Source organism: Colletotrichum paranaense (genome assembly GCF_030867605.1).
Source record: "Colletotrichum paranaense strain IMI 384185 chromosome Unknown Scaffold_3.1, whole genome shotgun sequence".
In the NCBI taxonomy this organism is placed as follows: Eukaryota; Fungi; Ascomycota; class Sordariomycetes; order Glomerellales; family Glomerellaceae; genus Colletotrichum; species Colletotrichum paranaense.
The window spans coordinates 908415-929946 of record NW_026848961.1 but is presented as its reverse complement, the minus strand read 5'-3'; the positions used below and the strand labels follow the sequence as shown (position 1 = coordinate 929946).

General features: G+C 54.6%; 8 protein-coding genes across 8 annotated transcripts; 5 read left to right on the top strand and 3 right to left on the bottom strand.

Moving 5' to 3' along the window:
* Nucleotides 1-285: 285 nt before the first annotated feature.
* Nucleotides 286-1211, bottom strand: CPAR01_03854 (uncharacterized protein; the record flags this gene model as incomplete). Its single annotated transcript, XM_060488140.1, has 2 exons — nt 286-1040; nt 1097-1211. 2 exons carry the CDS (start codon nt 1209-1211, stop codon nt 286-288), a joined length of 870 nt encoding a protein of 289 aa, XP_060352346.1.
* A 1946-nt stretch (nt 1212-3157) lies between these two features.
* On the top strand, nt 3158-3574 carry CPAR01_03853 (uncharacterized protein; the record flags this gene model as incomplete). The annotated part of the gene is made up of 1 exon (XM_060488139.1): nt 3158-3574. The coding sequence occupies one exon, from the start codon at nt 3158-3160 to the stop codon at nt 3572-3574; it is 417 nt and encodes a 138-aa protein (XP_060352345.1).
* A 1897-nt stretch (nt 3575-5471) lies between these two features.
* CPAR01_03852 (uncharacterized protein) lies at nt 5472-6467 on the top strand (the record flags this gene model as incomplete). The annotated part of the gene is made up of 3 exons (XM_060488138.1): nt 5472-5979; nt 6032-6327; nt 6411-6467. 3 exons carry the CDS (start codon nt 5472-5474, stop codon nt 6465-6467), a joined length of 861 nt encoding a protein of 286 aa, XP_060352344.1.
* Nucleotides 6468-7102: 635 nt separating this feature from the next.
* On the top strand, nt 7103-8857 carry CPAR01_03851 (uncharacterized protein; the record flags this gene model as incomplete). The annotated part of the gene is made up of 2 exons (XM_060488137.1): nt 7103-7757; nt 7812-8857. 2 exons carry the CDS (start codon nt 7103-7105, stop codon nt 8855-8857), a joined length of 1701 nt encoding a protein of 566 aa, XP_060352343.1.
* An 898-nt stretch (nt 8858-9755) lies between these two features.
* CPAR01_03850 (MRC1-like domain-containing protein) lies at nt 9756-13868 on the top strand (the record flags this gene model as incomplete). The annotated part of the gene is made up of 2 exons (XM_060488136.1): nt 9756-12721; nt 12773-13868. 2 exons carry the CDS (start codon nt 9756-9758, stop codon nt 13866-13868), a joined length of 4062 nt encoding a protein of 1353 aa, XP_060352342.1.
* A 1134-nt stretch (nt 13869-15002) lies between these two features.
* On the top strand, nt 15003-16696 carry CPAR01_03849 (uncharacterized protein; the record flags this gene model as incomplete). The annotated part of the gene is made up of 2 exons (XM_060488135.1): nt 15003-15650; nt 15710-16696. The coding sequence occupies 2 exons, from the start codon at nt 15003-15005 to the stop codon at nt 16694-16696; spliced, it is 1635 nt and encodes a 544-aa protein (XP_060352341.1).
* An 84-nt stretch (nt 16697-16780) lies between these two features.
* CPAR01_03848 (uncharacterized protein) lies at nt 16781-17276 on the bottom strand (the record flags this gene model as incomplete). The annotated part of the gene is made up of 4 exons (XM_060488134.1): nt 16781-16826; nt 16914-16954; nt 17015-17074; nt 17178-17276. The coding sequence occupies 4 exons, from the start codon at nt 17274-17276 to the stop codon at nt 16781-16783; spliced, it is 246 nt and encodes an 81-aa protein (XP_060352340.1).
* Nucleotides 17277-19635: 2359 nt separating this feature from the next.
* On the bottom strand, nt 19636-21249 carry CPAR01_03847 (vacuolar protein sorting-associated protein; the record flags this gene model as incomplete). Its single annotated transcript, XM_060488133.1, has 1 exon — nt 19636-21249. The coding sequence occupies one exon, from the start codon at nt 21247-21249 to the stop codon at nt 19636-19638; it is 1614 nt and encodes a 537-aa protein (XP_060352339.1).
* Between the last annotated feature and the right edge of the window lie 283 nt (nt 21250-21532).

Genomic DNA, 21532 nt, shown 5'->3' with positions numbered 1-21532 from the left:
GACAAATTCCCAACGTATCCACAGGATATCATGTAAAGGATGGAATGCAATGATACAAGAGAGAGAGTGAGTAGCAAGCAATGAAGCCAGAACCCAGTCTGTTTGGACTGTTTAACCCCCCCGTTCGACGGTTGTTAGATCGCAGCACCAATGCCCCTGGCAAGGCTACTCGATAAACCCAATCCGTCGACACCGAAATATGTAAATGGCGACCTTCTTCCCTCCCTGCTGCGTAGCCGTGCGCAAATTACTTGTCCGATGCTCGGAAAAAAGTGCGAAACCACTTTAGGCCTTGAAGTCGCGGGCGGAGCGGCGCTCGGAGCGCTTTCTGAGGTTGAACTCGACGGCGCGCTTGCGGGCGGCGGTGGACTGGGTGAAGGCGACGGAGCCACCGAAGGGACCGGCGAGGGCGGCGTTGCGAAGGCGAGCGACGCAGACGTTGCTGGCGCCACCGACATTGGCGTCGCAGGTCATGCCAGCGGGCATCTGGACCTTGACGGGGAAGTCCATGGTGGAGGCACCGGAGAGACCGCCGATACCGATACCGGGGACGTTCTGGGTGACCTCGGCGGTCTTGAAGGCAGAGGGGTCGGTACCGCCGGAGGTGCCGTCAATGTCAGCCTTGAGGGGGCCGGCACCGTCCTGGTTGACCTGGTGGAAGGTCATGGAGATGGTGCCGTCGTCGGCGGTGGTGGGCATGCCCTGCTGGGCAGCCATACCGGTGGCAGCCTTGACACCAGTCTCGACGGTACCCTTGGGGGTCTTGGTGCCCTTGCCGGCCTGGCGGGCAGCGATGTTGGCGTAGCGGCGGGCGAGGTTGGCCTCGTGGATCTCACGAGCAGCCTTGGTGGCGGTTGTGTTGCCGGCGGCACCGTTCATGAAGGTTGCCATCATGGCAGCGGCATCGACGGGACCACCGCCCTGGGTGCGGCCAAGAGCGGAGGCCTTGGCAGTGCCGAGCTCGCGGTCACGGATGATGGAGGTATCGGCCTCGGAGCCGCAGCGGGGAGAGGCGCAGTCACGAGGGGTATCATCGATCACTGGAAACTGTTAGTAGGAGCTCTTTGTGTCTTTTCGATGTGGTTTGATGACTTACAAGAAAGACCGGGAAGGTTGACGCCGTTGGCACCCTGAACACCGTCGATGACACCGTGGGCAAAGACGTTGGTGGCAGCGAAAGCCGCGAGGAGGAGAGCTGAGCCGTACTTCATTTTGGCGGTTGAAAAGATTGGTGAAAGTTGAGTGAAACTAAGAATGTGTACTATTAAAGTGTAAAAGGCCGTGTAGGAGCTCCGGGCTCGTGTCGGAAAGAAAGGCAGATGAAAGAAGGCTGAAGTGAAGATGAGATGCTGATGAGAAGGGAAAAGATGAAAGTTTGACCGGACATGCGAGTGATTCTTATACAAACTTGTCGATACTCTGGATGACAGGTCTTGGACAGTCTTGGGAGATATTTGATGGGGCTTGGCAAACTACGGGCCCATCTCCCGAGGCCAGGGATTGCGGCCGTTGCGTCGTTCTCCTGAGTGAAGCATCTTGCCGCTGACTTCTCACGAAAGATCAGTTGAAGCATTGATCTGACGACTGGACGACGCAGGCTGTGTGCACCAGCAAAGACGAGCTTTCCAAAGATGCGATTGGTTTTCGATCGTTTCGAAGGGGTTTGCGGGTCCTGAGCGATGGCCAGGCGAGGGAGAAACGCCACGCGCCAGGAAGTTACATAGACCGAGTCCAGTTTCCCTCCGGCAAAGACGGCGAGAATGGATCATGCAGGAACAAGCTATTGGTGATCTCGGACCCGATTGGTAGATCTCTGAAAATCATGGTTGTGGGGAAGCGAGGAGGCTCTCTTCAGGAGTAAGGCTAAGGAGTCTCCACGGTTGTTTGGGGCTCGGCGTCGATGAGGGCGACGATGATGTCGGACAAGGTTTAGCGGCGGGAGCGTTCCTGGGAAGGACAAGGGCCATCCCATGTCATTCTGCAAAAGATTTGAGAACGACGCTAGGATGGTGTAGATCCTCAAACGTGAGGCGTGTGAGGTCGCTGGTCCTGACCAGCGAGCTTGGGCCAGATACGCCGCTGACTGATTCTGATGGAGGTTGAGACGGGCCCAAACACCACGTAATTCGCGAGAGAAGCGTCTCCATTCGTGCTCAGGAAGCTCCGGGAGGCAAGTGGGCGCCCCTCAGGTATCCATACTCCGAGTACGGGAGAGCGTCGAGGCCATGCCACCATGCCTTGTTGGGTAAGGGCCCCGGATCTCTCGACACAGCTCGACTCACCGTGGCCGGGTTCCACTCAGAGGCAGAAGGACATATGAGGTAGAAGTTGAGAGTGCGTAGGCAGAGATTCTATCCGTACACAAGGTAGATAAGACTCCGCTTTCGTTTCGGTCTTCGGAAAGAAGACGGATAGACTTAGATTGTGGTCCCTTTCTCCATAGGGAGCTGGGGCGATATTACTCATGAAAGTTAGATGACCTGCGCCCGTGGTGGTGGGATGTTGATCAGAGGATAGTTCACGACAAACTTCGAACCGTCATCGAAGAGACGTGAACGACGTGACATTGTGACATTCCCAGCCGGCCGTTGACATGGCTTGGCAGGACCAGTAGGCGGGACGAAAGCTCGGCAATGGGATGCCGTCTCGACTCGAGTTGTGACAAGCCTTCGACGAGCCGATTGACAGCCCTTGGCGAAACTCTAGGCAAAGAGAGGCACGAACTCGGACGTCGGAGGAATTCCATGTTTCGTCCACGATGCGCACGGTTGTTTCCCCCTTTGCCCTTCCCCCTCTGCTCTCTACGCAGTTTAGCCGACCGAGGGCCCCGGCAAGGTGGACAAGGTGGACAAGGTGGTGTAGTCGAACTCGACGGTGTGAGGGACTGAGGAGGGGGATCTGCCGGTAAATCCGCTGCGCAAGAAAGCAAGCATAACCAAATGGGGATGACGTCGATCGGCGGATATGCTTGTTCTGAGGGCTGTGCAGGCCACCTAGCTCCCTTTTGCGACACAGGTGAGAAATCTGCAGCCTCGTTGGGTCGCAATCTGAGTTTGTTTAGTTTTGGTGATCCCCAGACCTCGACCTGGTCATGGTGGGTTCCATCTCGCTTGTCTCATGAATTGTCATTGCTGCGCGCTCGTCGGGTTTGGAGACCATGCTGATCTGTGAACTCCTTCGCGGCATCATCGCATTCTCGCTTTCGGTGTCTAGACGGCCTTTTTCATCGAAGATCACCAGTTTTGAGGCTCCCCATCGATCAGTGCAATTCTTCCACGATATGCAGATGAGTTTCGTCAACCAGATCGTGCTTATTGCTTCAAACCCGGCCCGGGTTTTCAGATACACAAATCTTTCCAAGCTCATAGTGGCAAGTTGGAGAACTAGATCGTTGATTTCGACGCGTCAGTCATGCTGTACGCGTACCATGAACCCCAAAGTCCGGGTCGGTGTGCTCGACGATGATCAGGGTAGCCCGGCCAAAGATCTCACAAGGATCGGGAACAAGAAGTGGCCAAGCCATTCTACCATGAAATGGACATACTCTGGAAGACGACTGCCGGGAGCACGTTAAGGTTGTCTAGCTTCGTGCAACACACAAACGGAGCTACCGGGTAGAACGGGTCCATCGGTGGAGGCTAGCAGGACAAATAAGACGAAGGGGGCCTCCTTTGGCCGTTGCTAGCATCCCATTGTCACGATCCGAGGTCTTCTTGCCCGTAAGGTTGCGTGTCTTGGCTTCGTCCGAAGTGCGAAGAGCACTGCGCCTCGAAATTGCTTCAATGAGACGGAGACCAAAGTGGTGAAGGGACGAATAGCGCGAATTCTGATTCAGTTGCGACGATTTCCTGACAAAAGGTGTTGAGCCTAGTGAATACCTTGGTTGAACTAGACCCTGTTCAACTTTCGGTAAGGAACCCATTTTCTCAGTGCGGCATAGGGATCATCGTCCAGATCCCCTTGCTTTGGAGCATCATAGCAGAGGAAATATCGTCAAATGTGAGCCGTGCATGCTTTTTCGTAGGCGCCTAAACGACAAACGCGTGCGGCTCGTCTCGTTGTCAACGCTTGCCCGCCAAGAGGGACGTTCTTCACAAGTTCAGACTGTCATGAAGCTAGAATCATCCCGAGATGTGTGGATGTTCTTGAGCAAAGTCTCGATGCAGCCCGAACGACTGTAGACACTTGGGATTACCACCAAGCAGAAAGTATCGTGAACATGGTCGCAACCTGAACATAGCCAGAGTCTGTGTAACCTCAATATCTGCAGGCGGACCACAGCAAGAAGGTGAACCACGTGCGCGAACGAAGATGATGCCGTGATGGATTTTTTAAGAACAGCAGTGACCGAGGTTGTCGAGTTTGAGGGTTGTAGCTGCAACGATGTCTCTCGTGACGTTGTTCTGGGAAGAAGATCACATTGCCGTAGAGGGCAGGAGGAGATTGCAGCCACATAGAGCTGCAGATGGCCCCAGCGAATAAGGTCAGCAAGTGTGGATGCCAGCTGCCCACCAAGAGCTTCTCCCCTGAACGGCCCCTGCCACTACCGGCGTTAGCGCCTTTGCAGCCCCCAGTGGCCCCTTCTGCGCCTGCCGTGCGCCTGCCGTGCCCTGATGACTTCCGCCACCCGCCCCTTTCGAAGCCTCCCGTTCCGAGACCGTCATTCGTCAACCTCCATGTTTCACTTAACGACTAAAGCAGGCCTCTTTTCTTCAATTCTTCTCACGGCAGCCAATCCACCCTTTCCAACAACCATATCCTCCAACAAGAGAGGTGTGGCGCATGAAGTTGGCAGCCATGGGCCACAAAAGACCAAGCATCATTGACCGAGGAGGCCTTCGAAGCGTTGAAATGCCGGCCACATTGACTCTATCCCATTGCCAAGAAAACGATAATCGTTCTTCTATTCCCCTCACCTTTGTTCCCAAGCGTCGATGGCAAGTTCAAATGCCCATACATGCGTTAGCTTATGGCCATGAGTTCACAGAAGCTAATCCAACTGACTGGTCGATGGATGTGGCAAAGCTGCCCGTCTGGACAGGCATCTCAAGCCTTCGAGAACCCCTCTCCGTCTTAATCCCACCTACCTGATCTCCAGGTTACGCCATGACCCAATCACACGAACACGAGCCGTCACTTCAATGGCAACAGTCCGCAGAAACATGGCTCTTGGGTGCCATCGCTCACATGTCGGATCGTTCCATTATGAGGGGTCATTCAGCTCTAGATCAACACGCGCTTCCAAATTCGGTCTGTTGGCCTCCCAAGGTCTTCGTCCAGAGTGTTGGCAGATGTCCGATATGACTTTTGATTCGCTAACCCGTCCGAGATGTCACTTTAAGCTATCGCCAGGCCCCTGACGGCTGAAAATTTGCTGTGCTTGATTACCTTGATTATATACCAGCTGGTGGGAACCTCAAGAAGATGACGATCCTGATTCCTCCGTCTGTATCCGTCGCTGCCTTATCACTATGCGCGTTGCTTTCTTCCTGCCGGCCTTCGTAGGCGTTGTCGCCGCGGCGGCTTGTAACGGCAATGACGCTCTCTGCGCAAAGAAGTATTCTGACGTGACGTTTGTCGGATCCCACAACAGTGCCTTTGTTGGCATCACTCCGGCCCACAATCAATATGTGTCGGTAACGGACCAGCTCGATCTCGGCGTACGCTTCCTACAAGCTCAGACCCAGAACAAGGACGGACAGATCCAGATGTGCCATACGGACTGCGCTCTGTTAGACTCGGGGCCCTTGTCCAAGTATCTCGAAGAGATAGACACTTGGATGGAGGCGCATCCGCGTGAAGTGGTCACCTTGCTTCTCACTAACATTGACGCAATGCCGGTCACTCAATTTGGCGACACTTTCAACAGTACGGGGTTGGATAAGTACGTCTTCAAGCCTGGGGAGAAAGTGGCTATAGACCAGTGGCCTACACTTCAGACTTTGATTGATGACGGGACGAGACTGGTCGTTTTCATGGGTATGTCTCTAAGCATCTTTTGAAACTTATGGGCAGTGACTGAGTACGACAGACTATCACGCCGACACGAGTAAAGTCGACTACATTCTAGACGAATTCCAGTACTACTGGGAGACTCCCTTTGGGGAGACGAATGCGAATTTTCCCAACTGCAACATCGACCGGCCACAGGGTGTCGATCCCAATGGCTACATGTACCTTGTCAACCACTTCCTCGACATTGAGCTCTTCGCAGGCATTAAGATCCCCAATCAGATTGAAGCGCCAAAGACAAATTCCTTGTCGTCCATTGACAAGCAGGTCAACTTGTGCAGAGGGATGTGGGGAAGGACAGCGAATGTCGTTTTGGTAAGTCTCCCTCTTTCGGACACCGAGTTGGTCGTCTTGGCATCGCGTCAATATCTACTTTGTGTAAGGCTGACTGAGAAAAGCTTGACTGGATCAATATCGGCGAGGCGATCAAGGCACAGAGCCAATACAATGCTTGAGAAATCACCAAATGTTTAATTGATAAGTCGGGAGTTAGGAACTTTCGTTAACGTCATAGAGTGAGCTACTTGATTTTGGGAGCATGCATTTGTTGGTCTAAGGCATTCGAGGGACGAGGAGTACTCCATGTTGGCATGTTTGTCGCTGCGCCGCCTGTTCTTTTACGAGAGAATTACCCTCGGAGAAGTTGCAATAATTTCGAAGGGCGCGCAAGTGTAGGATTTATTATTGGCGTAAGGTGAGGGGTGACACTCGTACCTAATAGGCAGCCTGAATACCGGGAGTGAGCAGAGCCACGCTCGGTGTCCAAATCGGGCAAAGACACTTTTCTATAGCTTCAATTCAGGGCGGGATGGGGAAGCGTGACTGCACTGCTATCCCGCCATCTCTCAGCCCTGGGTACGCAGATCGAAGAATCCTACGGCAGCCTGCTTTGCTTTCATCAGCTTGAAGTTACTCAAATACTCCACGACTCAGAGCTGATTCTCATGAGTTGAGGTTAGATAGCGTGACTCTTGTCAGCGCCTCACTCACGGCTCGGTCGCTGCTGTCTGCTTACGGTACTCTCGATCTTTACATTGAGCATACCCAGTTAATCGTCCAAATACATTGGCTCGTGACTCAATTGGTCGACATGGATAAAGATAGAGGATGGCTTGCCGAAGGCGCCTACGATGACTTTGTCCGGCCCCTGTGTTCCTCAGACCCTCGACTTAGACGGCGCGACCCCAAGGCTCAAATTCAACGCATCCCCTTCACAGATGACGGCGTCCGAGTCGTCAAGCTCAGCATCGGCGACAACGGCACCTTTATCAGAACAGCACAATTTGAGGAACCAGCCGACCTAGAAACACACCTTCACTACAATACAGCATCACAGCAAGGACAGCAAGGACAGCAAAACATTTACATCCTCGAGGGCCTCGGCCCTGGATTCGCAGGTGTGTTCGGCCACCACTTCTCGCTGCATCCTTCGGTATTCGTCGAGCATGAGCGCGTGGTCGTGCACAACGTCAACTGGACGGGCGAAAGCGACGGCGCGCAGCTGCCGTCGGTGGTTCGGAGTCGGGACCATGTGGAGATGAAGTACTACGAGGTCGTGACGTTTGATACGCGGCCGACGAGTTTTCGGTGGGTGTGCGCCGCGACGGGGCGGCATATTGGGGTGTCGAGGGAGTTTCGGTGGGATAATTCGCCCGACGACGAGTTTGATCGGTTTTTGAATGTGGGTGTTGTGAGGAGGAAGTGTGGTGTTTGGTCGAGGAGGATTGGGGCTGGTGGTTGGGATTGTGAGTGTTGCCGGCCATACCTGACTCTTTATTCTTGATACTGATGACTTCTAGGCCTTGTACTCTGTGATCCTCCGGTACGAAGCGTCCGCACAGGAGATGATTACAAGATAGAGCACCCAGTCAAGACCTGGCCCTATCAGGGTGGCTACCTCGACTTCGTCCCAGAAGAATCGCAAATCAGCATCGCTAGGGAAAAGGGGAACGAGCACCACCACTACGGACCCCCGCGAACTTCCATGCTCGACGACCTCGCCTTCTATCTCGAGACACACGCGGGGCTAGTAGATACTGCAGAGCCCGAATCCGTCGTCAACGTCTTTGTGAGCAAGATTGTGGCCTCCCACCTGCTCAAGCAAACGGAACACCTGCGCGCGACGCTCTCGGCTGTACAGCGGGGTCTCACGCGCAAGCAGGACCTCGCGAAGCTGCCGATGACCAAGGTAGAGGCGCTCTGGAGCGATATGCAGGGGTGGGAGAGGCGGACGGGGGAGTATCTCGAGGACGTGGAAGGAATCATGCTGCAGCTCGGGATCCCGTTGTCGCCGACACAACCCCCGGCGACAGGATCCACTGCGCCGCCCATCGGTATACCACCGCAGCCGGGATCGGGCCCGGGACCGAAGACGGGGCCGGAGCGATCCAACGTCACCGCTTGGTCAGATAGCTCAGCAGATTTCCAGTTCCTGCACCTCCGCTTCCGGGAACTACGCCACCGGACTGAAATGCTCAACGCGGCGGTGACGGGGCTGGCGGGCATCACGGGCAACAGGCAGGCGTACAAAGAGCAGCAGCGGAGCATCCGCGAGGCCAAGAGCACCAAGGCGGTGACGCTGCTGGGATTGGTGTTCATCCCGCTGGCGTACACTGCGTCCGTGTTTTCGATTGAGAAGCCGTTTGGGCCTGGCGGGGAGCTGTTTTGGGTGTACTTTGTGACCTCGGCGCCGTTGATTTTGGTGGTCATGGTCGGGTATTATGTGTTGGATTTTGGTTACAATGATGATGGGAGGGCGTGGTCTGTGGATACATTTGCAAAGTCGGTTGGAGAGAGGGTGCCTGGGTTGAAGAGGAGGGATTTAGGGAGGAGGTTGGTTGGATGATGGGGAGAAGTAGAGATGGTCGAGTGAAGACCCTCAGAGCGATGGTAAAGTAATGAATATCATAACAATATAAGGCTGTGGTCAACTACTGGGAGAGGATCCAAAAAAGAGTTCGCCCCCCCCGGTGCCGATTTGGGGGCTACATCTCTTGGTGCTCATGCTGGGATTTGAACTCGGGTACTCGTATACGCTAAGCCTGTTGTCGAGTAGGCTGGTTGGCGATTTGATTGTTGACCTCAAACCATTCCACCACCCAGTCAGTTTGACCTGACCCGCCGACCTAGACGGGCGCCTGCTGTTCTGGTGGCAGGAATGGAGTTGAGGGGGGGTATATAGGCTTCCCGTGTAGCATTGGTGCCTGTGTATTCACGATTCTGAGGTAGACACCAAATAGAACTCCCATAGCCCACGCTACTTACGTTAAGCGAATCTAATGATTTAATCTCTCCCATTTATATGTAGTGGATAGTTGGTCGTCTTCTCAGTCTTCGGTCACCTTATAAGTAACGAGATGTCACCGAAGCCAGCGGCATCCACTGCGACGCTTATCGATAAGAGCTCCGGTCGGTGTGAACTCCGGGTGGGTCCTGCGTCACTTTAGCAGTTCTTATCGGCGTGTTCAGTGGTGCCGCGTTTCGCGATAAGCCACCGACCCGTCTCGTCCCACAGGTAGCACACACCAACACGTCGCGTCGGCCAGACGCGTCGAAGAGCTCTTAATTGACTTTCACTCCACTAATACCACCACCACCCACCACCCTACACTCACCTCTACCAAAACACTCCTCACGCAATTTTGGTACCTGCAAGTACACAACACTTCAAGCAACTTCACATTAGTCTTTTCATGTTTTGATACCCGGCTTTCTGCCTTTCTTAAATTAAAGCCACATTCACCATGGCTTCTGAGAAGGCCGCATCGCGCTCTCCCAGCGCGAGCCCAGCGCCAGAGACGATGAAGGCACGAATGGAAGCCCGTTTGGCTGCCATTGACACGAGTTCAGAGGACGACGAACCCAAGCAGGCCCGAAAGAAGAGCCGGTCACCACCACGAGACACTCAAGCAAGTGACTCGGAAGAAGAAGTCGTCTTCCGCCCCAGAGGACGGCTCGCTGCCCAGCTAAAGGGCGGCGCCGAGCCTTCAGACGCAGAGGACGAGCCCGAGAGCTTTATGGACCGGATCCAAAGACGGCTTGGCTCCAACAACGACGATGACGAAGAGGACGAGGACGCGACCATGGGGGAAGCGGAAGAGGAAGACGACATCCCGGTAGCACCGCGGCGGCTGCAAAGGAAGCAGGATAGACAGACCACGCCGCCACCACCACAGAGCCCAGCCGCACGGTCGAGTCCTGGGCTGTTCGTTTCTCCGGACCGGCAGTCACCTGTGAAACCTACTACCACGACAACAGCAGACGACGCCTCCGACTCTGACTCCCTCCCCGCAATCACAAAGAACGCCAGATTCCAGGCACTCGTCGAGCGCAAGAAACAAGAGAGACTCGCACGCGAAGCTGAGGAGGAGAGAAAGCGCGCCGAGCGAATGGAACGCGAGCCCATCAGCAACGTCGACCTCTTTGACGACGACGAGGACGTCGGCAACGTCTCTGACATCACCGATGACGAGGGTGGCCGGAAGCTCAGCCAGGCCGTTAGGCCTACAAGGAAGGCCGGGAAGAAGGCCGTCGAGGAGATGGCTCGCGAGACCCAGCGCATGGCTCGTAACATGCAGCTTGCCCACGAGGCCAAGACGAGGAAGAAATTCACAAAGGCGGATTTCCTCCAGCGCTTCAACTTCGGTGCTCAACCCAAGTCTGATCCCAAGTTGTCGAGCTCCAGCCGCCCTACCACACCCGTCTCAGCGCACCAGACCGACGCTGAGATGAAGGACCCCGAGACGCCGCCCAGCTCCCCGCCTGTCGCCAAGGCTGCCTCCCCTGCCAAGGTTCAAGAGCCCACGACTGTCGCGCAGCCCGCCATTGACCCAGATGACGATGGTGACATGCTTTGCCTCGACGACGTGTTCGAGGCATCGAGAAGACTTGACAAGGGCAAGGGCAAGGCCGTTGCACCTCCTGAAGAGACTGGCGTCAAGGATGTGAAAACCAGACGTCAAGTCCGCATCAAGCTTCCCTCAGTCTCAGTAAACCATGCAGTCATTGACCTTGACGACGACGACGAGTTGGCCATCGCCAAGAACGGCAAATTTGACGCCATCTTCAACAGAGCCCCGGGAAACAAGGCAGACGCATCTCGATCTCTACTTAATCTACGCCGCCTTGCTCAGGTGGGATCGCCGACCAAGGAGAGGAAGAGGAAATACGAAAAGGCAACAATCACCACGGCTCAATTGCAGATGACGCTACAGCAGCGCGCCCGTCAACAAGCCAAGATCGAGCGCGAAAAGCGTCTCGAGTACCTCAAGTCGAAGGGTATCGTCGTGCAGACCGCCGAGGAGCGTGAACGCGAGATGCAAGAGGTTGAGGATATTGTCTCTCGCGCTAGGAGGGAAGCCGAAGAGATTATGGAGCGCGAGAGAGCAGCTGCCAAGCAGGAGAAGAAGGAGAAGAGGAAGAATGGCGAGCTCGACGTCTGGGACGACAGTGAAGATGAGTCGTACGACGGTTCCGAGGAGGAGGCGGAGGGAGGCGTTGAGGTCGAGCTTGAGCTGTCTGGCTCTGAAGACGAGAATGTCGATGAAGATGAAGATGAAGATGATGGCTCCGAGGTGGAAATGGAAGGTGTTGCGTTGTTCGACAATGAAGCTGATGACAGCGGCTCAGAACACCCTGAGGCCGAGGTTGAGGCCCAAGAAGTCGAGAATGATCCCGAGTCCGAGGACGACATGGGTCTTCCCACGCGCAACATCCGTCGATCAAAGAAGAGCCAAGTCATCTCGGATGATGAAGACGAGGACAGAATCGAAGCGACGCCAAGACCCAGGACTGCAACCCAACAATCCCCTGCTGCACCCAACACCAAATCACCCGCCGTTCCCACCTCGGTATTGCGCTCTGCCAAGAAGACATTCATTCCCGGACTGCCCGTTACGGGTGCCGCTGGTCTGGGTCTGACCCAGATCTTCGCTGGTACAATGGACGACAGCCAGGCAGCTCCTGGTACGATCCCCTCTCAGTCACCTATGCCGGATTTCGACAGCCTTCCCGACTCCAACTTGATGGGTCTTACTCAACAACACGACAGCATGATTCTTGACAGCCAGGGCGGTGATACCCAGAGAGCCGACACGCAGCCTGATTCCGCAGAGGGCGTGCGCCTGCATTTCACCCAATCCCAAGCGCGTGGATTTGACAGCCTCTTGCGCGACGACGACCCGTTCACCCAAACTTCTATGGATGCCACTCAGGATGCCGGGCCGCAGGACTACACGCCGTTGAAGCAGCGCTTCGTCGAGCCGCCCCCATCGACCGTGGATACCATGGTCCTGGACAGGGACGCCGAGGTCGATTCAGTGCAAGATTCGCCCCTCGTCCGCAGGGGTAAACTGCGCCGCAAGATTGACGTCGTAGCCGCTGTCGCGGATGACGAAGATGTCGAGGACTCCAGGGCCAGACCCGAGGTAGACGAATTCGGTTTCAAAACGACGGCCTTCAACGTCATGAAGGAGGCTGTCAAGAAGCAGAAGCAGCTCAAGAAGGCGGAGGAGTACAACCGCAAGAAGAGCAAGGCCAAGGAGATGGTGGAGGAGCAGGCCGACGAGTCCGAGGATGAGTATGCAGGACTTGGAGGTGCGGATGGCGAGGACAGCGATGACGACAGTGATGCTGCCTCCGTCAAGGAGATGATTGACGACGAGAACGGCATGACTGCTGATGATGAGCGCAAACTTGCTGCCCTTCACGCGTAAATGACCTCTGTCTTGGCTTTAGTATTCTCAGCTAACAAAATTCTCAGGGACAACGAGCGTCAGAGCGATGAGAAGATGGTCGACAAGCTCTTCCACGACATCACAACCGGTATGCTCCGCCGCAAGCGCGGCGCCGACTATGACCTTTCTGACTCAGACGACGGCGGCGAGGCTCGTCGGCGTTTGAAGCGTCGTCAGTTCCAGAAAATGCAGCAGGCCCTCTTCGCGGATGAGCGCATCAAGAAAATTGCCGAGAAACCCGGCAACCAGGCCTTCCTCCGCACCATTGAGGACCGCGGCAGTGATGAGGAGATGGACTTCCTCGACTTCGCGCCCGAGCCAACGGAGACGGAGGACTCGCAGTCTCAAGAGCAACAGCAGCAGCAGACCACTGTCCCAGACAGTCAGCCCGGAGCGCAACGTGCACCTCTCGCCTCCAACGCTGCCAACGTACCGTCCACCACCAACGCGCGGAGGACAAAGGACGGCAAGAGGCCCTCCAACCTGGGCGAGATTCGCGAGTCCGTCTCGAGTCTGCTCGAGGACCTGAACGAAGTGATTCCTGCCACGGACCCGCACTCGGACAGCGAGGCGGACGACGAGGAGGCGCAACCTTCTAACAAGGAGAACCGCTCCCCGGGCAAGAACCCGCGCCGCACCAACTCGCGCCAGGTGGTCGTTGACCGCCTCACCATGAAACGGCAGTCATCCTCCAACATGTCGACAACGTCCTCTAAGCTCGCCTTTGCTATGCCAAACGCCGCCGCCTCGGCTTCTAGCGGCGGCAGCAGCAGCTTCAGGGTCCCTGCACTGCTCCGGCGCGCGACGACGAACTCGTCCGTGCTGAGTTCACAGGGTTCCGGTGGCGGCAGTATCGGTGGTGGTATTGGCGGCAGCGGAGCCAGCAATGGGGGAGCTGCGGCTTTCTCTGCTCGTGGCGGCGGTGGCGGTGGTTTCGGCGACGATGGCAAAATCAAGAAGAACGCGAGCAAGAAGTCGGGTGTTAGTGCTTTGGCGAGAGAGAATGAGCGCCGAGCGGCGATCCAGGAGAATGAGAAGAGGAGGGAGGCGAGGAAGTGGAAGGGTGCTGAGAGAAGACACCAGGCTGTTAATGGCCTCTTTGGGTCGGGCAAATTTGAGTGAGGAGGTCGTGTTTGGCGGTGATGGTGTATTGCAGAGCTACGGCTTGAATTGTCTGGGAGTTTGCAATGATGGATACCGAAGATCAATGACGGACTGGGTAAAAAGGCTTTGGACGGAGTCTGGGACTGCATTTGGAGTTTGGGTACGGGGTGAGGATTTGTGTGTTTCATGGTTTGCCGATAGGGACACTTCAGGAGTTGCATTATTCCATCGCATTGCAAATAAGTGCTTTTGATCCTTGAAGACAATCAAATGAGGTTCTTAAACCCCCAGAGCTGGTAATATATGTTTGCTGTGGTATCATGAAGCAATAAAGAAGATGTTCTTCCTCTTGCCCTTTTGCTTCCCTATTCATCCCTAAGCGTTCGTTCACCTGCAGGCAAAAATCCAGGCGTCTTTTCTCGATCACATGGACAAGACGTCCAAGTGAGAGAGTTCTTGAATTTGATAATGCGCACTTCACACATAAATCTCCTCGCCGAGAAGCGTGACTACGATTACTATCAAATGAAAGCCACCCTACTAAGGTGTTGTAGAGGGGTTCCTATAACTGACAACTCGAATATCCGTAGCGGCCTTCCATTGGTCGTCACAACTACGACTACCCTCTTTAGGCAACAATAATCCTTCTAGTAAGACAGAAAACCAGCCAACGCGGGGGAGTCGCAAGGAGGATGCTGACAGGAGACATATCCCCGCTCGACTACGACTAAACTCCGCGCCTGCGGCAACTTCTTCTCCAACAGGAAGGAAAACATCGAGTCTCCCGGGCGCTCGGGCAATGCAACACCCCTGCCGAGTAGTGCCGAGGATGGAGACTTGATTGTGTTCCTTCGACTCCTTCCAGGTCGTCGTAAGTTTATCCTCGTCTGACATCGGTTGATCGGGGTCCACGGTCCGGTGTAGTCCGGCTTGTTACGGCCGATCATGGGGCGGATAGCCCCGTTTCAATTCCGAACCCCGTTAATTTTATGGGACTTATTTATGATGTTCGCAGCATTCTTACAGAAGTGATTTATTGGTCAAATGTAGCGGTTTCGCGCCTCTGTAGAAACCAACATTAGCTATTTCCGTTGTTCTCACAACCGCAAACCGAATCGAATCGTAGCCATGTCTTCAACTACCACCATCACAATGACGACCGAAACTCAGGAGCAGCCACGAGCACCAGACCTATCCAAACACCCCAAACTAACACGAGAACAAGCAGGCCACCTCCGCCACTTCCACAACCTCGTCACCCAGCCCGACAACGACTGGAACCTCATGGGCTCGCAGGAGCCCCTCCAGGAATTCCTCGACGCCTACCGCTACCAGCTCGCGACCATGGCCTACGCCGCCGGCGCCGCGCACTTCCACCGCCAACCGGCCCTCCGCAGCGTCTACAAGACGCTCATGCGCCAGACGATCCGCAAGATGCTCCTGCGCGCCGTGTGGGCGTACTGGTTCAACACGAGCATGGCCGGGATCGCGACCGATCCGGACCTGAAGGAGCTCAGGAAGCCGTGGGCTGACCCCGTTGTGAGGGAGAATATCATGTACAGCGGGCATTTGCTGATGATGGTGGCGTTGTATGGGATGTTGTTTGACGATGATGAGTTTGAGAGGCCGGGTTCGTTGGAGTTTTTGTGGAATCCGTTGTTTTTTGGGATGGGTCCGGAGAAGTTCTCGTACGATGCGGGAAGCTTGCAGGATGCTATCCTCAAGGAGATGGAGGGGAACGGGTGGATTGGGGTATGCTGTGAGCCGAATATGGTATTTGTGGTTTGCAACCAGTTTCCTGTAAGTACCAACATGTGCCTACTGACAACTGAGAGTTGTGCGCTGACGAGTTGTGCAAGCTGATCGGAATGCGTCTGAGAGACGCTCGTCTGGGCACTTCGGTCGTAGACGACGTCTTGGAAAAGTACAAAGCAGCATGGGACAAGAAAGGGCTCGTCGGCTCCGATGGCCTTCTGCCTGACGCGTGGATGGTCAAGCAGGACTTCACTATCCGCCCCAAAGATCCCGCATGGACGGCGTGGGGCTCGGCCTTTATGAACTCGTGGAACGGGTCCGTTGTGAGGTCTCACTACGAAGACCAGGCCCTCGGGTACGTCACCAACACGGGAGGAGGCGAGATTCGTCTGAACCCACCTGTCGTCGGCAACGAGTTCAGAAAGCTAGTCAAGGAAGACGGCGCGGCGCCGGACTCTCGCGAGACGCTCGAACAGGCGGTGCGCAACGCCAAGGAGGCCGAGGCGGGTAAGAAGGGAGGCTTTCCATATACCAAGCCCACGTTTGGGTATATTGTCCAGTGGCTCTCTGAGCTAGGCAAGGAAGCCGAGTTGACGGCGTTGCTCAAATACGCGGACGAAGAGTTGGGGTCCAAGTGGGAGCGCGGCGGGATGTATTACCCGCGCAACGACGAGCCGTTTGACGACGAGATGAGGTGGACGCACATGGACCCGTTTTCCGGCAACGCGGCGATCGGGTACGCAAGGTTGAATGTCGAGGACGGGCAGAAGATTATTTGGGAGCGGCCTTGGACTGCGCAAGACGTCTCGACGCGGCCGTTTGTTGATGCAGTCACTTTGGCTGATGGCGTTGACTTCTTGCGTGGAGATTGGAGCGAGGAGGAGAGGATGCTGGTGCTTACTGTCAGGTCGTGGGATGACTCGACGAGGACAATCAAGCCTGTTCTCAGGAACTTGGGGCCTGGGACATGGAATGTGTTTATTGATGGACAACTGAGATTGTCACGAACACTTTCATCGGGAGAAGATATTGCGTTGGAAGTACAAGTTAGGCATCGGGATGTTGATATCATGGCTGTCAAGCAAGCGTGAGATGGAGATTGGGACTCTTTCGTATTGTTTTTATAATGGCCTTCTGATGATGAATACATTCATTTGCAACCATATGTCTCCGCCTCAATTCCAGCAGTAGCAGTCGCAGGCGTTCCCAAGGTCTACGTTCCTGCAGTGAGGCAAGTATCGTCAGCATGTCTACAAACAAGGCTCGGCAAGAGTCGAGGCCGCCGAAAGTGAATATGTTAAGACTTACGCATATCCGCGGGCGTTACTCCAAGGAGCGCCGCGCTGACACTGTTCATATCATTAAGCATCCATTCACAGCATGCGCGATCATCATGTAATGGAACTCACGTTGCTGTTACACGCTGAAGTGGTGCACTGACGTTGGTCATCTGGAGAGCAGTTCGACGCCTATCACGTTCCGAAGTTAGTCTTGACCGAATCATGCTAGTTGCTTTCAAATGACTGAGAGAATGAGGGTCGTAGGAATATAGAAGACGAGGTTGTGACTTACGCCCCAACCAGAGTTCGGTGTCTGTCTGCATTCCCATCTCATCAAGCCAAGAGCTGAACTACTGAAGAGGGCGATGCCGGCGAGGACGGATAGCTTCATGTCGATTTCGAGGATCGAAGGTATCTGGGTGTTCGAGATGGCTTGGAGGTTACGCCGTATACCTCTCTCATATCATGGGGAAGGAGGCTTTAAATATGTCTTGGATCGGGCAAGTGAGAGAAAGCTCACACTTCGTGAGTAGACATACCGGCACTGCGGTTGTGAATCACTCCAACAACCACGAGCTAACTCTATGGAGCCTAAGCTACGATGTTTAAATGAGATTTTTGATGAGCAGACCTGTAACTGGAAGAAAAAGAGTACTTACTTTATCTACAGAATAGTCTGAGTGAGTCTTTGCTCCTGTACCAACGTCCTGTAATCTAAAAGTCACTGGGCCTTTCTTCTTGGCTGAACATGCAACACCAATGCCGATGGAGCTGGAGCTGGGCTCTGAGGAACTATAATATACTAATTCACAAGAGTGTAGTCGAGGCCGGCGTGTCGCCAAATATAAGGACCCGAGAAGACTTCGTCTCGAGTCATGGCTAAATTGCCTGTCTTGGCAAAAATATATGGCTTAGACTTGCAACTTGCAAGTCAACATTCGAAGACCATCAATGCTGAAAGTCCCTTCCATGAATGATGTTACTTGACGGAAAATTGTTCAATAATTGAGGTTGCATACAGGTAATTATCGTTGAGCGCGTGCTTGGGGCACATTGCGCGTTTTGTGTAATCAAAAAGTGTACCGTATCGTGTGATATCCCTTGAAAGCCTAATCCCGTTAAGGTCGATCTTTTGCGCCTGTAAAGCCGGGGGGGGGAAACCACCACATAGGTGATTATGAATAGGGGGTTCATAGGAGGGAAAGCCGCGTCTGGACGCATTCGGTTGAGCTTGAGACGGCTGCGGAATCTCGTCAGACTTCAAAGTTTTTCGACCGGTACGTCTAGGCTGACTATATAGTGACTTATGATTTGAATTGATTCCACATCGCTGATGTTGAGGTGACTGGTTATGACTTGAGGTGGTGTTGTGGAAACCTAGCGATCTTCAGGGTCGACTTGGGTCCTTGAAGATAAGATAGTACGACTTCAGCCAGGAAAGGTGTTTACAAATGAACCTTTTCTACAGGCTCTAGAGTTGAGTGACAGAACGATGAACTGATGAGATTCCTTCAGTGCTTGGTCCATACCGGAATAGGTCACGTGCGATATGGAATAAACATCCACGAATACACCACGACCATTCGACCCATACATCTGTAGGACAGAATTTGCCAGAGGTAGGGCATGAGAACCGCCTGAATGTGTCTGTGACCTAGTGAAGGAAGTATTAACGTGTAATTGGGTCCTGCAAAGGTTGCGAGTTTGAATTTGGTGGTCCTACATAATGCCACAGGCAGCTCATTTTTTTTCCGTATTTTCTGGCTAATCTGTCAGGTATTTCAAGAGGTGTCTGATCATCGTAGTTTCCCCTGTCTTGATGCCCTGGACTCTGACAAGGCACCTTCTTTGGATGGCGGATACCGCACTTGGACTTTGAAGCCTGATTTAGGCTTGGCTAAGCCCATCAGACTTACCTTGGCCAGCTTGCTCTCCAGCGAGTCGAGTGCTTCTATTCAGAGCGGCTTATGCGAAGAGCGCCAAAAGAAACAGATGCCAGCTTGTAGCCGTACCATCGTGCGAGTAGCCGGCTACCAGGGCGGACTACGCAGCATCTGAGGGTAACACTGAACACCGACTTTTTGGCTGTGAATAACAGAAATCGTCTGGAACTTGTAAGAAATACGAATCCAGTTGGATCTTCGATACGTCTGCCGAGAATCATTCAAGGCACGGAACAAGAGGAGAACTTCGTTCTATTTATCGGCGGGTCGGGATGCCAACCTGACACGCGGGGGCTCTTATAGTCTTGCTGCCCGATATGTATGTTACTTTACCTAAGACCTTCTGGATGCATATCCGTGACGGGAAGGATAGACTTGACAAGGTCTGAGGGACCTAGGTAACAGAGACTGGATGGCGTGCATGAGGCCGGGTTGGTCGTGCTATTTGGATCGGAGCGGCACGGAACTGTCCCGTCGAGAGCGGTCGGGGAGTCGGATATAGGAAGGTACTTGCCGGGGTCAAGTAACATGCAATGGGCTCTTTCTGGCAACCTTGTTTCGACTACAAGTTGCCATGTCCAGACTTGAAATCGGTTTGTGGGCTGTTGAGCGCTCTGGAATAGAGAGCAGATGTCACACTTTTGTACATTCCTCCCGTTCTACTTGGATACATGAAGTGAACTTGTATGCCGGCCTCATCACTCAATGGATGCATGCAAGGCGTCAATTAAATATAACATGTTTCATTGAGGTTTGATTGTTCTTTGCTTCATCTATACCATTACCTGTAACTAAAAGGAAACTCATCTAACTATACCATGTCTGTCCGGGCTTTAAGCTATCCAAGATCCGGCAGCGGGTAGTAATGCAGAGCTTCTCGCGATCGAGCCGCTTGAACTTGGGACCCAACGGCCCGGAGACGTAGTGGTACTGCGCGAACAAGCGCCACTGGCGCATATCGGCTAAGCTGTAGAGCTTATCGCCCCAAGGGCCGGCGTAATGGAACCATGACGTCGGCGCGTCGGGGTTCTCGGCCGTGGGGAACAGACTGGTGGGGTTCTCCTTCCGGTGGCCGCTAGCCACGTCGACCTCGTCATCGAGGTCCTCGTCGAGGTCCTCGTCCAGATCCTGGACGTAGTCGTACCAGTAGGTGTAGGCGTTCTTTGACGGATCCCAAAGGGGTCCCTTGTCGGTCACGTCCTTGAGCATCTTGAAAGGCAGCACGTACGGGTGCTCGCCGGCCTGCGCGTACATGGCATGGGAGCCGACGGCGGAGTAGATGACGGGACGCTCGCCCCGCTTCTCGACGGCATTGTACGTGTAAGCCTGGCCGCCCTCGTGTTCCGAGAAGAAGATGCCACGGGGCACGCCGTTCTCGAAGCGCATCATGCAGTGCTCCCAGTCGCCGACGTGGTTGCCGAAGCGAATGGTCAGGACCGTCTGACCGAGGTTGTACGAGTAGAAGAAAAACCAGAAGGCGTCGACGATGCCGGAGCCCTTGTCGACGAGGACGAGGACGGCCGGGGCCTTTGAGTAGCCTTCCTGATCGGGCTTGTGGGTTGGCGTGTCGGGAATGGGCTTCTGGCCCTGGTCTCGGCGGCGGTGCTGGAAGCCGGCGGCGCGGGCGGAGCCTTCTGGGAATTGTGGGTAGCGACGAGGGTCCGAGATGCGGTGAACGGGGTGATCGCGAGATACGTCGAACCACGTCGTATCCTCAGTTTCATGTCGTGGGTGTTCAGAGTCCCCAACTGGGCTGTTGGGCGTCTCTTCCTTGTCGCCATCGTCCTCATCATCGTTCCATGGCTCAGGAATGCCAACGTGACTGTGCAGCCATTCGGGTCTCTGCTCGACATCGTCATCGCTGGTGAGGTAAACCATGCCATCCTCCTTGTTAAGCATGTGCAAATCCGACAAAATCAGGGAGCGGTTCAACGCCTCTTTTTCCAAGTAGGGCGTCATGTGCCGAATGTGTTCCGCAATGTCGGCGGGCCAGAAGTTCTCGCCCGAGTAGAGGTGGACTAGCGGCGCATACTTGAGAACATAGTCGGGAATCTCCTTCAAGACCTTCCTCCTCTCTTCCTTGTCATCCCGCGGCGAGCGCTTCTTGGGAGCCGTCTCCCACCCAGAATGGCGTCCATCAAGTGACCTAAGCTCCAACCGCAAATCACCGGCGTCGGAGTCGTTCTTGTAGGGGAAGAGAGAAGCTGGGTCCCATGAGAGATGATGAACGCCGCAGAGACTCAGCCAACGGCAGGCCTGACGATCGAGCCAGTACGGGCTGCTGCTGACCCATTTCTTATCCTCGCGCTGCTTGGCCGGGTCTGGCGGGTTTGGGTTGAGGTAGCGGGGCAGGAACCATGCGAGGAACGACACCGACACCAAGAAGGCGAGGAAGATGGTGAAGCGGCGTAGATAATACATCGGATAAGTTCGTTGGTGGCTCCAGGCCTCGCAGGATAGAGATTGGGTTCGTGAGAATAACAAAAGAGCCTCAAAAGGGTGCCGGCATAAGATAGGGCGCCGGGATCGATTGGTAATAAGCTATTCGCAGTTATGGAGGCTGAGTGATGGTTCGGAGGGGCTTCGGGATGCCGGCACGTCTTGCGAAAGCCAGCGGGGTCTCGCACAGCATCACCAAGTGTACATGTAGGGTGTAGTCTACTATTGAGATGTCGAAGGTGGGAGGTGCGAGCGGATATGCATG